General features: G+C 42.5%; 1 protein-coding gene across 1 annotated transcript; it reads right to left on the bottom strand.

Moving 5' to 3' along the window:
• Positions 1-10983: 10983 nt before the first annotated feature.
• Positions 10984-11826, bottom strand: LOC133848602 (uncharacterized). Its single transcript, XM_062284234.1, has 2 exons — positions 11671-11826; positions 10984-11567 (listed from the first exon to the last, which is right to left on the bottom strand). Exons 1-2 carry the CDS (start codon positions 11732-11734, stop codon positions 11191-11193), a joined length of 441 nt encoding a protein of 146 aa, XP_062140218.1. The 5' UTR covers positions 11735-11826; the 3' UTR covers positions 10984-11190.
• Between the last annotated feature and the right edge of the window lie 3151 nt (positions 11827-14977).

The following is a 14977-nucleotide window of genomic DNA, read 5'->3' as shown; positions in this document are numbered from 1 at the left end:
CGGACATAGCGGAAAATTGGTAAATCACAATTTGTGAAATACAAAAAATAATTTTTTTTGAAATGGCAACCGTGCCTATGTGTGCTTTGAAAATTTGGAAGGATATGCCCGAGATATTGCTTGTTTTCGAAAAAACGCCCAAGCCAAACAAGACATAGCGGACACAGCGGACACAGCGGACACAGCGGACATAGCGGACATAGCGGACATAGCGGACACAGCGGACATAGCGGACACAGCGGACACAGCGGACATAGCGGACACAGCGGACACAGCGGACATAGCGGACACAGCGGACATAGCGGACACAGCGGACATAGCGGACATAGCGGACATAGCGGACACAGCGGACATAGCGGACATAGCGGACACAGCGGACATAGCGGACACAGCGGACATAGCGGACATAGCGGACACAGCGGACATAGCGGACATAGCGGACATAGCGGACACAGCGGACATAGCGGACATAGCGGACATAGCGGACATAGCGGAAAATTGGTAAATCACAATTTGTGAAATACAAAAAATAATTTTTTTTGAAATGGCAACCGTGCCTATGTGTGCTTTGAAAATTTGGAAGGATATGCCCGAGATATTGCTTGTTTTCGAAAACGCCCAAGCCAAACAAGACATAGCGGACACAGCGGACATAGCGGACACAGCGGACATAGCGGACATAGCGGACACAGCGGACATAGCGGACACAGCGGACATAGCGGACATAGCGGACACAGCGGACATAGCGGACATAGCGGACATAGCGGACACAGCGGACATAGCGGACATAGCGGACATAGCGGAAAATTGGTAAATCACAATTTGTGAAATACAAAAAATAATTTTTTTTGAAATGGCAACCGTGCCTATGTGTGCTTTGAAAATTTGGAAGGATATGCCCGAGATATTGCTTGTTTTCGAAAAAACGCCCAAGCCAAACAAGACATAGCGGACACAGCGGACACAGCGGACACAGCGGACATAGCGGACATAGCGGACATAGCGGACACAGCGGACATAGCGGACACAGCGGACACAGCGGACATAGCGGACACAGCGGACACAGCGGACATAGCGGACATAGCGGACATAGCGGACACAGCGGACATAGCGGACATAGCGGACATAGCGGACACAGCGGACATAGCGGACACAGCGGACATAGCGGACATAGCGGACATAGCGGACATAGCGGACACAGCGGACATAGCGGACATAGCGGACATAGCGGACACAGCGGACATAGCGGACATAGCGGACATAGCGGACATAGCGGACACAGCGGACATAGCGGACATAGCGGACATAGCGGACACAGCGGACATAGCGGACACAGCGGACATAGCGGACATAGCGGACACAGCGGACATAGCGGACACAGCGGACATAGCGGACATAGCCGACATAGCGGACATAGCGGACATAGCGGACATAGCGGACACAGCGGACATAGCGGACACAGCGGACATAGCGGACACAGCGGACATAGCGGACATAGCCGACATAGCGGACATAGCGGACACAGCGGACATAGCGGACATAGCGGACACAGCGGACATAGCGGACATAGCGGACATAGCGGACACAGCGGACATAGCGGACACAGCGGACACAGCGGACATAGCGGACATAGCGGACATAGCGGACACAGCGGACATAGCGGACATAGCGGACATAGCGGACACAGCGGACATAGCGGACACAGCGGACATAGCGGACACAGCGGACATAGCGGACACAGCGGACATAGCGGACACAGCGGACATAGCGGACATAGCGGACACAGCGGACATAGCGGACACAGCGGACATAGCGGACATAGCGGACATAGCGGACACAGCGGACATAGCGGACACAGCGGACATAGCGGACACAGCGGACATAGCGGACATAGCGGACATAGCGGACATAGCGGACATAGCGGACACAGCGGACATAGCGGACACAGCGGACATAGCGGACATAGCGGACACAGCGGACATAGCGGACATAGCGGACATAGCGGACATAGCGGACACAGCGGACATAGCGGACATAGCGGACATAGCGGACATAGCGGACACAGCGGACATAGCGGACATAGCGGACATAGCGGACATAGCGGACATAGCGGACATAGCGGACACAGCGGACATAGCGGACATAGCGGACATAGCGGACACAGCGGACATAGCGGACATAGCGGACACAGCGGACATAGCGGACACAGCGGACATAGCGGACATAGCGGACATAGCGGACACAGCGGACATAGCGGACACAGCGGACATAGCGGACACAGCGGACATAGCGGACATAGCGGACATAGCGGACACAGCGGACATAGCGGACACAGCGGACATAGCGGACACAGCGGACATAGCGGACATAGCGGACATAGCGGACACAGCGGACATAGCGGACATAGCGGACATAGCGGACACAGCGGACATAGCGGACATAGCGGACATAGCGGACACAGCGGACATAGCGGACATAGCGACATAGCGGACACAGCGGACATAGCGGACATATCGGACATAGCGGACACAGCGGACACAGCGGACATAGCGGACACAGCGGACATAGCGGACATAGCGGACATAGCGGACACAGCGGACATAGCCGACATAGCGGACATAGCGGACACAGCGGACATAGCGGACATAGCGGACACAGCGGACATAGCGGACACAGCGGACATAGCCGACATAGCGGACATAGCGGACACAGCGGACATAGCGGACATAGCGGACATAGCGGACACAGCGGACATAGCGGACACAGCGGACATAGCGGACACAGCGGACATAGCGGACATAGCCGACATAGCGGACACAGCGGACATAGCGGACATAGCGGACATAGCGGACACAGCGGACACAGCGGACATAGCGGACACAGCGGACATAGCGGACATAGCGGACACAGCGGACATAGCGGACATAGCGGACATAGCGGACACAGCGGACATAGCGGACATAGCGGACACAGCGGACATAGCGGACATAGCGGACATAGCGGACATAGCGGACACAGCGGACATAGCGGACATAGCGGACACAGCGGACATAGCGGACATAGCGGACACAGCGGACATAGCGGACACAGCGGACACAGCGGACATAGCGGACATAGCGGACACAGCGGACATAGCGGACATAGCGGACATAGCGGACACAGCGGACATAGCGGACATAGCGGACATAGCGGACACAGCGGACATAGCGGACACAGCGGACATAGCGGACACAGCGGACATAGCGGACATAGCGGACATAGCGGACACAGCGGACATAGCGGACACAGCGGACATAGCGGACATAGCGGACATAGCGGACACAGCGGACATAGCGGACACAGCGGACATAGCGGACACAGCGGACATAGCGGACATAGCGGACATAGCGGACACAGCGGACATAGCGGACACAGCGGACATAGCGGACACAGCGGACATAGCCGACATAGCGGACATAGCGGACACAGCGGACATAGCGGACATAGCGGACATAGCGGACACAGCGGACATAGCGGACATAGCCGACATAGCGGACACAGCGGACATAGCGGACATAGCGGACATAGCGGACACAGCGGACACAGCGGACATAGCGGACACAGCGGACATAGCGGACACAGCGGACATAGCCGACATAGCGGACATAGCGGACACAGCGGACATAGCGGACATAGCGGACATAGCGGACACAGCGGACATAGCGGACACAGCGGACATAGCGGACACAGCGGACATAGCGGACATAGCCGACATAGCGGACACAGCGGACATAGCGGACATATCGGACATAGCGGACACAGCGGACACAGCGGACATAGCGGACACAGCGGACATAGCGGACATAGCGGACATAGCGGACACAGCGGACATAGCCGACATAGCGGACATAGCGGACACAGCGGACATAGCGGACATAGCGGACACAGCGGACATAGCGGACACAGCGGACATAGCCGACATAGCGGACATAGCGGACACAGCGGACATAGCGGACATAGCGGACATAGCGGACACAGCGGACATAGCGGACATAGCGGACACAGCGGACATAGCGGACACAGCGGACATAGCGGACATAGCCGACATAGCGGACACAGCGGACATAGCGGACATAGCGGACATAGCGGACACAGCGGACACAGCGGACATAGCGGACACAGCGGACATAGCGGACATAGCGGACACAGCGGACATAGCGGACATAGCGGACATAGCGGACACAGCGGACATAGCGGACATAGCGGACACAGCGGACATAGCGGACACAGCGGACATAGCGGACATAGCGGACACAGCGGACATAGCGGACATAGCGGACACAGCGGACATAGCGGACATAGCGGACACAGCGGACATAGCGGACACAGCGGACACAGCGGACATAGCGGACATAGCGGACACAGCGGACATAGCGGACATAGCGGACATAGCGGACACAGCGGACATAGCGGACATAGCGGACATAGCGGACACAGCGGACATAGCGGACACAGCGGACATAGCGGACACAGCGGACATAGCGGACATAGCGGACATAGCGGACACAGCGGACATAGCGGACACAGCGGACATAGCGGACATAGCGGACATAGCGGACACAGCGGACATAGCGGACACAGCGGACATAGCGGACATAGCGGACATAGCGGACATAGCGGACACAGCGGACATAGCGGACATAGCGGACATAGCGGACACAGCGGACATAGCCGACATAGCGGACACAGCGGACACAGCGGACATAGCGGACACAGCGGACATAGCGGACACAGCGGACATAGCGGACATAGCGGACACAGCGGACATAGCGGACATAGCGGACATAGCGGACACAGCGGACATAGCGGACACAGCGGACATAGCGGACACAGCGGACATAGCGGACATAGCCGACATAGCGGACACAGCGGACATAGCGGACATATCGGACATAGCGGACACAGCGGACACAGCGGACATAGCGGACACAGCGGACATAGCGGACATAGCGGACACAGCGGACATAGCGGACATAGCGGACATAGCGGACACAGCGGACATAGCGGACATAGCGGACACAGCGGACATAGCGGACACAGCGGACATAGCGGACATAGCGGACACAGCGGACATAGCGGACATAGCGGACACAGCGGACATAGCGGACATAGCGGACACAGCGGACATAGCGGACACAGCGGACACAGCGGACATAGCGGACATAGCGGACACAGCGGACATAGCGGACATAGCGGACATAGCGGACACAGCGGACATAGCGGACATAGCGGACACAGCGGACACAGCGGACATAGCGGACATAGCGGACATAGCGGACATAGCGGACATAGCGGAAAATTGGTAAATCACAATTTGTGAAATACAAAAAATAATTTTTTTTGAAATGGCAACCGTGCCTATGTGTGCTTTGAAAATTTGGAAGGATATGCCCGAGATATTGCTTGTTTTCGAAAAAACGCCCAAGCCAAACAAGACATAGCGGACACAGCGGACATAGCGGACACAGCGGACATAGCGGACACAGCGGACACAGCGGACACAGCGGACATAGCGGACACAGCGGACATAGCGGACACAGCGGACATAGCGGACATAGCGGACACAGCGGACATAGCGGACATAGCGGACATAGCGGACACAGCGGACATAGCGGACACAGCGGACATAGCGGACATAGCGGACATAGCGGACACAGCGGACACAGCGGACACAGCGGACACAGCGGACATAGCGGACATAGCCGACATAGCGGACACAGCGGACATAGCGGACATAGCGGACACAGCGGGCACAGCGGACACAGCGGACATAGCGGACACAGCGGACACAGCGGACATAGCGGACACAGCGGACACAGCGGGCACAGCGGACATAGCGGACATAGCGGACATAGCGGACATAGCGGACACAGCGGACATAGCGGACACAGCGGACATAGCGGACACAGCGGACATAGCGGACACAGCGGACACAGCGGACATAGCGGACATAGCGGACATAGCGGACACAGCGGACATAGCGGACACAGCGGACATAGCGGACATAGCGGACACAGCGGACATAGCGGACATAGCGGACATAGCGGACACAGCGGACATAGCGGACACAGCGGACATAGCGGACATAGCGGACACAGCGGACATAGCGGACATAGCGGACATAGCGGACACAGCGGACACAGCGGACATAGCGGACATAGCGGACATAGCGGACATAGCGGACATAGCGGAAAATTGGTAAATCACAATTTGTGAAATACAAAAAATAATTTTTTTTGAAATGGCAACCGTGCCTATGTGTGCTTTGAAAATTTGGAAGGATATGCCCGAGATATTGCTTGTTTTCGAAAAAACGCCCAAGCCAAACAAGACATAGCGGACACAGCGGACATAGCGGACACAGCGGACATAGCGGACACAGCGGACATAGCGGACATAGCGGACATAGCGGACATAGCGGACATAGCGGAAAATTGGTAAATCACAATTTGTGAAATACAAAAAATAATTTTTTTTGAAATGGCAACCGTGCCTATGTGTGCTTTGAAAATTTGGAAGGATATGCCCGAGATATTGCTTGTTTTCGAAAAAACGCCCAAGCCAAACAAGACATAGCGGACACAGCGGACATAGCGGACACAGCGGACATAGCGGACATAGCGGACATAGCGGACATAGCGGACATAGCGGAAAATTGGTAAATCACAATTTGTGAAATACAAAATATAATTTTTTTTGAAATGGCAACCGTGCCTATGTGTGCTTTGAAAATTTGGAAGGATATGCCCGAGATATTGCTTGTTTTCGAAAAAACGCCCAAGCCAGACAAGACAGACATAGCGGACATAGCGGACACAGCGGAAAATTGGTAAATTGGTAAATCACAATTTGTGAAATACAAAAAGTCTTTCTTGAAAAATGTTTGGTACATTATTGCTAAAATTGGTACATTTTTTTTTCCAAATTTTGGTACAAAAAATTTTTTTTGGAATATCAACCGTGTTTGTGGCAGAAGTTCTTGCCCAAGCTTAAATAAGCAGAAATCAATTTCCTTTTAAAAGGGTTATCAACAGGCGAAAATAAAATTCAAATCGTCTTGTTACTATTCGATATAATCAGAACTTTGCCTTTATAAACGACTTTCCCTTTGCTCTTAAGCTAAAATTTGACATGTTTTGGATTTGCAGACTTCATATCTTTTTTTTGTCGCCAATCCATAAATTTCAAACCTGTGGAAATAAAGGGCTCTTTATAATAGTTTTTTATAAACTTGCTTGCCTTTAATTTAAACAGGACTCTAAACATCAAGTTGTATAGTATAATATCGTTTATCATCTGTTCCACATTTCGTTTTACAAAGCAGCGTTAAATAAGTTTCAACAAAAAGGTGAGATGATTGTGGGTAAGAGAGAAAGAGAGGAACCCAAGTTAATGCCAACAATAATGAATAATTAATTGCAAATTTAATAGAAAAATGAACTTTGTTGAATTTATAAAATTTTACAGCGTTTGCAATGCAAATTTGAGCGACGCGTCGTTTATTTTGCATTCACGATACAAAACATGATCTAATAGTATTTTCAATTATTTATGCAATGAATTTCGAATTAAATCAGTTTGAAGTGTTTATCTCAATCGCGTTGGCAAATTGATTAGCAGCAATTTCGAGTAGCGCTCGTAATCTGTTTTGATGTGATAGACATGAAACACACACACAACCTTGAGTGCAGTTGGCAGCCAAGTCAAGTTCACACGACCTAGGGAAACTATTTGTATTTGGCCACAACCGCAGTCGCAATCGCAATCGCAGTCGCAGTTTGGAGTTTCAGCTGCAAGTGAATTAACACATCGTCAGTCACGCACGCCCACAACAAAGTTCCGCGGCGGTCTAGCTTGAAGGCTTGATAAACATCCAATACACGTAGATCTGAACTTGTTGCACGTATGTATCTATGGTGAAGCGGGGGCGGGGCTGTGCTGTGCTGGGGCGGAGCGGAGCGGGGCGGGGCATAACTTGACATTGATGAGCTCGGGTCGACTGACGCATAGCGAAACCACAAAATCTTTTGCGAGTCTCTTAACTGAAATTAGCTGCGACCGCAATTAAGTTAATCGCATCAGCATTTGTTGTTTGCTGTTGTTGTCGTTGTTTTTGTTGCTACTTGGTGGCATGTTCTCATGCTTAGGCAAATTACTTATTCATATTTAAAGAAAGTCAACAATTCATTTTCATGTTCTCACAACAAACAACAGCAGGCCAATTACCTCCGACAGGCTTTGTCAAGTTCTATGCAAGCACGCACAGTGGTCTCTAAATAGTGGGGTACAATCAAATATTTTGTTTACCTAAAATGTGTTGTTATAGTACTTTATTTCAGTACTGGTTTAACTACTTTAAACATCAAAATCAATAAAAAATCATTTCAGGAATTGGAAATGTTAATACAAATAAATTAACATTTTAAGCTGCTAACATTAAGCATAAAAATAAAATTTGATAAATTTGAAATGAATGATAATACAAATTTATTTCAATGTTTTTTTTAGAACCTCTGTTTATTTTATTGGCTAACTAACCTCGCACTTTTGAGACTTTATTTATAATACTCGCTACAGCAATGCATATAGAGTGCAAGCGGAATGAGCTAGATAAGTAAGCTCGATTTTGTAGTTATTATAGAAACGATCTGCCAATCAAGCTTAATATGTATATTATTCGAGTTGTTGTTAAAACCCTTTAAACAGTTGACAAAAAAGTGCATTTAGTTAAACTTTAATAGTAAAATAATTAAAACTAATGTGGGGTGTAATTGTAATTTATAAATTTTGGGGGTACTTTAATTTTATTTAAGGGAAGCTCACGAATAAAAAAAAAAAAAGTATAAAGTATTAATAGTATTAATATGAATATTAATATTAAGTTCTAGGCTTTAAATTGAAAATTCTAGGTTTATTAAGTTATAATTAAACTATTTTAGCAAACACAGCAAAAGTTTGGGAAAACCCAATTAGATCAGTTAGCAGCTATGTATATATGTATATTATTTATCTATATGCTGTTTGAACGTTTTGTCCCACTGTATGCAGAATCACTTAGAGCACTCAGTGTCGTATTCGTATTCGTATTCGCATACGTATTTGGATTCATTTACGTATTCGCATTGAGGTGAGTAGTAGATGTGCCCACCAATTAGTATCTGAATAAATAAATACTCTCGTGTATCTGACGGAGAATCAACGTATCAGTAATTTTTTGGGCGTTTGTTTTCATTTTCGTTACGATGAGCTCATAACCTGAAGCCAGTGAGTCAGATGATATAGCTCGTGCTCAATCTACAGGTGTTTGCTACAGTTTACAAGCTACGCTTTGGGCCACATTAGAATGTTTCTATTTTTTTGGTTTTTTTTGTGTTTTCCATGTTTTGGGCTAATAACAATTGTAAATGGGCGTTGCTCATGACGAACTCGCTCATGTGGTTGACAGTCGATTATGTTGTGCAACTGCGTGGGAAATTACTGCGTTACAAACTATTTATAACTCAGCAAAATTTTGAAGCTATGCAGCTGAAATTCACTAAATATTCAAGGTTAAATGGGAAGTTTTAAAGCGATTTGAAGTCAGTGTAATAAAGAGTAAAGCTTAGAAACGAAACTGTTAAACAGTACTTGTAGCGGCTTTTAACTTGTTTATGAAGAAATTTGAGTATTGTGCTAACTGGAAATGAAACAGGTTCTAGAACGAAAGGAAAGTAGCAAGAAAGCGTTTAAATGCGAGCATGAAAATGGAAGCCAGAAATACACGAAATACTCATTTCAGAAGAATTTGGTGTTTTTAATAAATATGCATATGTATTTACTCTATTTAAAGATTAGAACTGTCATAAACACATTTACTTGAAGATGTTAATTCCATACGATTTATGAGCGTTTTATAAAAATATTTTAGGAGGTTTACAATCTTTATTATTTATTAAAAATATTATTGTTTTCATTGTAATTTAACACATTTATTTATATATTTTAAAAGCTTTATTGTATGTGTATCTAAAATGTTATTTTTCAATGTAATTCAGCAAATTTATTCGAAATTTATTTTAAATCTTATTATATTATAAAAGTATTATTTATTTTATTGTTTTTATTCAACAAATGCTGTATTGTATATTACAAATATTTAACCATTGTTTTAACTTCAATTTAATGTAACATATTTATTTATATATTTTAAATGTGTTTTTTTTTTATATTTATATTTAAATTTGTTATTGATTTTCAGAGGAATGTAATTGGGCTTTATTAAATTTTCAATTTTTTTTTAGCTGTGTTGTATATTAGAAATATATTTGTAATGGTTTTAATTTTAATGTAATGTACATTTTTAAAAACTATTTTTGCGGTTTATTATTGATTTAAAATATTATTTTTATTGCTTTAATTTCGATTTAATGGTACGTAAATTTTAGAAGTTGTTTTATATATTCAAATATTTTTGTTATTGTTTAACTTCTATTTTTGTAACACATTTATTCATATATATTAAAAATATTAATGTATTTAGTTTGATTTCATAAATATTTTTTCATATTTTAAATACACTATTGTTTTTTCTATGATTTTTTCTTATGATCGAGTTAACTTTTTACTCTTTTTTGAATACTCAAATTATATTTTGTAGAGAGTTCAAGTTCAAGCTTGATTTTAGTGAGTTTATCAAATCAAATATAGTAGAAATATTCTCTTATTCATTAATTGTTTCACATTGTTATTGCAGTGCTCGTAAATTGACGTTAATTAATGGCCACTCATTTCGGAATTAATGGAAATGTAGAAACGCAATATGCTTCCCAGAGATTTGCAATTTAATGTATTCAAAAAAAAAAAAAATAGTCGTGAGGTTTGCTTCCAAGTGAGTTTCGCAGATTCATTAATTACTTTGTAATTACACGCCTGGCTTCATTACAAATTGAATTCTAAAAGCCCAACGCTTCTATTGCGTATTAAAAAAAAGAAAAAATGATGATGCAGCAGCTCAAATAAAATCAAGTTGCGATTTGCTTAGGGCCTAATACAAACTCAGTTTTTATTGCTGCAGAACTCACAATAAATTTGGTATCTCATTTGTATAAATTAAACTTATAAACACTAAAAAAAAAAAATATAAAGATTGTTGATGCTTATAGAGAATGCACTCTACGATCTGGAGGCAAGCAAAGCCATGGCCAGAGCCATGCTCAGAGATGCGACCACAGCGCCAGCTCCGCTATAGTATCCATAGTTGCGATAGCCCGGCTGTCCGGGCAAAGGTTGTCCGCCAGCTCCGACGCCGCCGTTGTAGGAGAAGGGACGTCCATGCTCGTCGGTGCCGCTCACATAGTATCCCCCATTGCCGGCAGCTCCGCCGTAGGCGCCGCCTCGGGAATCGACGCCCGCATAGCCGTAGCTTATCTGTGGATCCTGGCCACCGAGGCTGCCGGGTGGATGCATTCCAGCTGCGCCGCCGGGCTGTGAATTGGACCAGGCGCCAGCGCCGGCTGCGTTGCCGCCGCCCCAAGTGCCCTGGGCATACACTGCGGATACATAATGTGCATTTTGTTTGAATTTCGTTTGTCTTCTTTTTTTTTTGCTATTTCGGTTTTTTTTGTTCACTGGTAATCCAAGGAGCTCACTCACCCAGGGAGAGTGTGGCCAAAAGGCAAATCACAACAACACAATTCCGACGATCGCTTTGAGACATGTTTAAGGTTTGGCCGACTAGCTGCAACTAATTCGCTGGCGGCATCACGTCAACGGTTTTAAACTGGTTCCCACAACAGCCAGCCCTGAGTTCTCCCCTCCCCCAAATCTCGACTTGGTGCTCTCTCGCTTCTTCGCACTCTCTCTCTCTCTCTCTCTCTTCTTCGCACTCTCTCTCTCTCTCTCTCTTTCTCTCTCTTGCTCGATCTGTTGAGCTTGTTGTTGTCAGCGAGTCATCATTACTTTTGTAGCTTTTAATTGTTTACCTGCTCATGGCGCCCTTACATTGGGTATTAGATAAATCTCATGGAGTTTGCTCACAAACTTCAATAAAAAGTTAGGGCAAATATAAAAATACAGAATTAACTAATTATGCTTATTTGCGTTTAATACTTCGATTTGACATTACTTTACTTCCTTATATTACTTATTTATGAATTTGTTGGATGTTCACTGATAAAATGAAGTAAATAAGGAAGTAAAGTAGAGTAAAGCACCATAAAGTATTTAAATGATGAATTACTAAATGCAAAGTACAAAAGTGAGGAGATAGGTGCTAAACTTAGAAGTAAATGAAAGTGTTTAAAAATATTTAACAGCATTGAAACTTCTTTTGGTTTAATACTTTATTTTATCAATAAGCAGCAATTAAAGTTTTTTTTAGTATTTTACTTCTTTATTAAGTTGATCTGATCACTGATAAAATGAAGTAAATAAGGAAGTAAAGCATTATAAAGTATTTAAAATATGAATTACTAAATTCAGATGTAAACTAAAGTATATTAAAATATTTAATAGCTAAGTGAAAAAATCATGAATTACTAAGTACAAAAGTGATGAGCTAGTTGATAAACTTAGAAGTAAATGAAAGTGTTTAAAAATATTTAACAGCATTGAAACTTCTTTTGGTTTAATACTTTATTTTATCAATAAGCAGCAATTAAAGTTTTTTTTAGTATTTTACTTCTTTATTAAGTTGATCTGATCACTGATAAAATGAAGTAAATAAGGAAGTAAAGCATTATAAAGTATTTAAAATATGAATTACTAAATTCAGATGTAAACTAAAGTATATTAAAATATTTAATAGCTAAGCGAAAAAATCAATCATCACTAAATACAAATGTAAGGAGCTAGTTGATAAACTTAGAAGTAAATGAAAGTGTTTAAAAATATTATATAATATTTAACAGCATTGAAACTTTTTTAGGTTTTATACTTCGTTTTATCAATAAACAGTAATAAAAGTTTATAAAGCATTAAAGTTTTTGATATTATTTTACTTCTTTATAAAATTGTTTGCTGTTCACTGATAAAATTAACTAAATAAGAAAATAAAGTAGATTATAAAGTATTTAAGTTATGAATTACTAAATTCAAATGTAAACTAAAGTATATTAAAATATTTAATAGCTAAGAGAAAAAATCATAACCTACTAAATACAAATGTAGGGAGCTGGATGCTAAGCTTAAAAGTAAGTGAAAGTGTTTAAAAATATTTAACAGCATTGAAACTTTAAGAAATAAATGCAGAATTGCTCAAGTCAAATGTGCGCTACTAACATCTAAATAAATATTATACTTTAGCAAATATTTCAAATGGAATATTGTAGAGTATTTAAACGTCGGCTTGACGATTAATTGTCAGATTTTTTTACAAATTGTTTTAAGCACTTTTTCGTTGTTGTTGAGGTTGATTCGCATTATTGCAATACAGAACACGCAAATTTGTGTAAGACGCTACTGTTGCTGTTGTTGTTTTTTTTTTTTTTTTTTGTAATTTGCACGAATTTACGTGAAGAGGCACAAGCGTTTTTTTCCGGTATAGAACACGTTAATTTGTTGGCTCATTAATGATATGCATGACGAAGCGTTCGAACAGGCGTCTGTCGAGACTTCTCGAGTGTGGCTTCTGATCCTCAACTTGAAATTCATATGTATACAAGATCAGTTAATTTCGGCAGCTGATATTAAGCATTACTTTTACTTTTATTTTGGGTAACACTTTTTAACACTTTTCGTTTATGACTGGGCTCAACACACTCAACAAATCAAAATCGAAATTGAGTCTGAGACTCAGACAATGCACTCGCGTTGTTGTAAGCGAAGCAAAAGCCAAATATTTGCGGCTTTACTCACATCCAACAATTGTCGACGGGTCACGAAAATGTTGTTTGCTTTCTTCGCCACAGTCGCGACCATATTTACATATGTATTGTTTATTTTATGACAGCATTTGAGCTGTTTTCGTAGATGCGTAATAAATAGGTCGACTTTTATTTACCTGCCTACGAACGTAAGTTACAATATGTGTGGAAGTGTTTTTCCAACGATATTGATTTTACTTAATTTTAAACAACATTTCTGCATTTAGTTTTCGAACTTGATATTATACTACAAAAATTATTCTGTTTTGTCAATATTACAATGAACAATGAGGAGGAGAAATACATCTATTCAAATTTATGCTGACCGACTTTTTCATTTAATATTGAACACATAAATTTAATTTTACTTTCAATGGAGATTATTTTAAATACTTTAGTATTTTAATGTTCTCATGGTTTAAACTATCAACTCTTTGAAGAATATTTAAGATTAATTTTGTTTAAAAATGTAAGAAAGAATATTATAATTAATAGAAATTATATATTTGATTGATTCTGATTGAGTATAAGTAAATAATAAAAATATGTGCGATAGACTTTACAGTGAAAAAACATGAACTAAAACCATTTTTAAAATAAGTGTAGGTTATTCTTAAAGTTTTTGATTAACTCTTTATTTAGAGCTAAGATTGATTTTGGGAACTTGTTCTGTTCGACGCTTTGCAATAAAATTAAGTATATAATAAATTGAAAACATTCCAATTTTGAAATGCCCATTTTATTTATAGCCTAATTCATAAAATGTACAAAATATACCAAAGGCTTTATTTGGTATATTGAGATAGTACTACATTAATTCTCAGGAAAACCATATTTTAAAACTATACAACAGTTTTTATACCTGATCGTCAGCAAAAATAAATAAGACCCGATTACAGTAGGCGTTGTTTCTATATTCAAAAGTATTTCTTAAAAAAATCGTTTAATACTAAAGATCATTAACAAGCCATATTTTATTTAAATATACTAAATGCAACTAAATAAACGAAAAAATATTTTATAAATTTGTAATTTGAATTTTCTTTATGGAAGACTTAATTTTTCGATTCGAATTTTCCTACATCCACAGGAGTGTA

Source organism: Drosophila sulfurigaster, chromosome X (genome assembly GCF_023558435.1).
Source record: "Drosophila sulfurigaster albostrigata strain 15112-1811.04 chromosome X, ASM2355843v2, whole genome shotgun sequence".
Taxonomy (NCBI): domain Eukaryota; kingdom Metazoa; phylum Arthropoda; class Insecta; order Diptera; family Drosophilidae; genus Drosophila; species Drosophila sulfurigaster.
The sequence above is the reverse complement of the archived record's forward strand: the minus strand, read 5'-3'. Positions and strand labels throughout refer to the sequence as shown.

What these genes read in the sequence shown, in the direction of transcription:
- LOC133848602 (XM_062284234.1), bottom strand. Translation starts at nt 11,734, where the DNA reads ATGTCTCAAAGCGATCGTCGGAATTGTGTTGTTGTGATTTGCCTTTTG. An exon ending in TTTGGCCACACTCTCCCTGG is followed by an intron (nt 11,568 to 11,670) that starts GTGAGTGAGCTC and finishes ATGTATCCGCAG; the next exon opens with TGTATGCCCAGGGCACTTGG.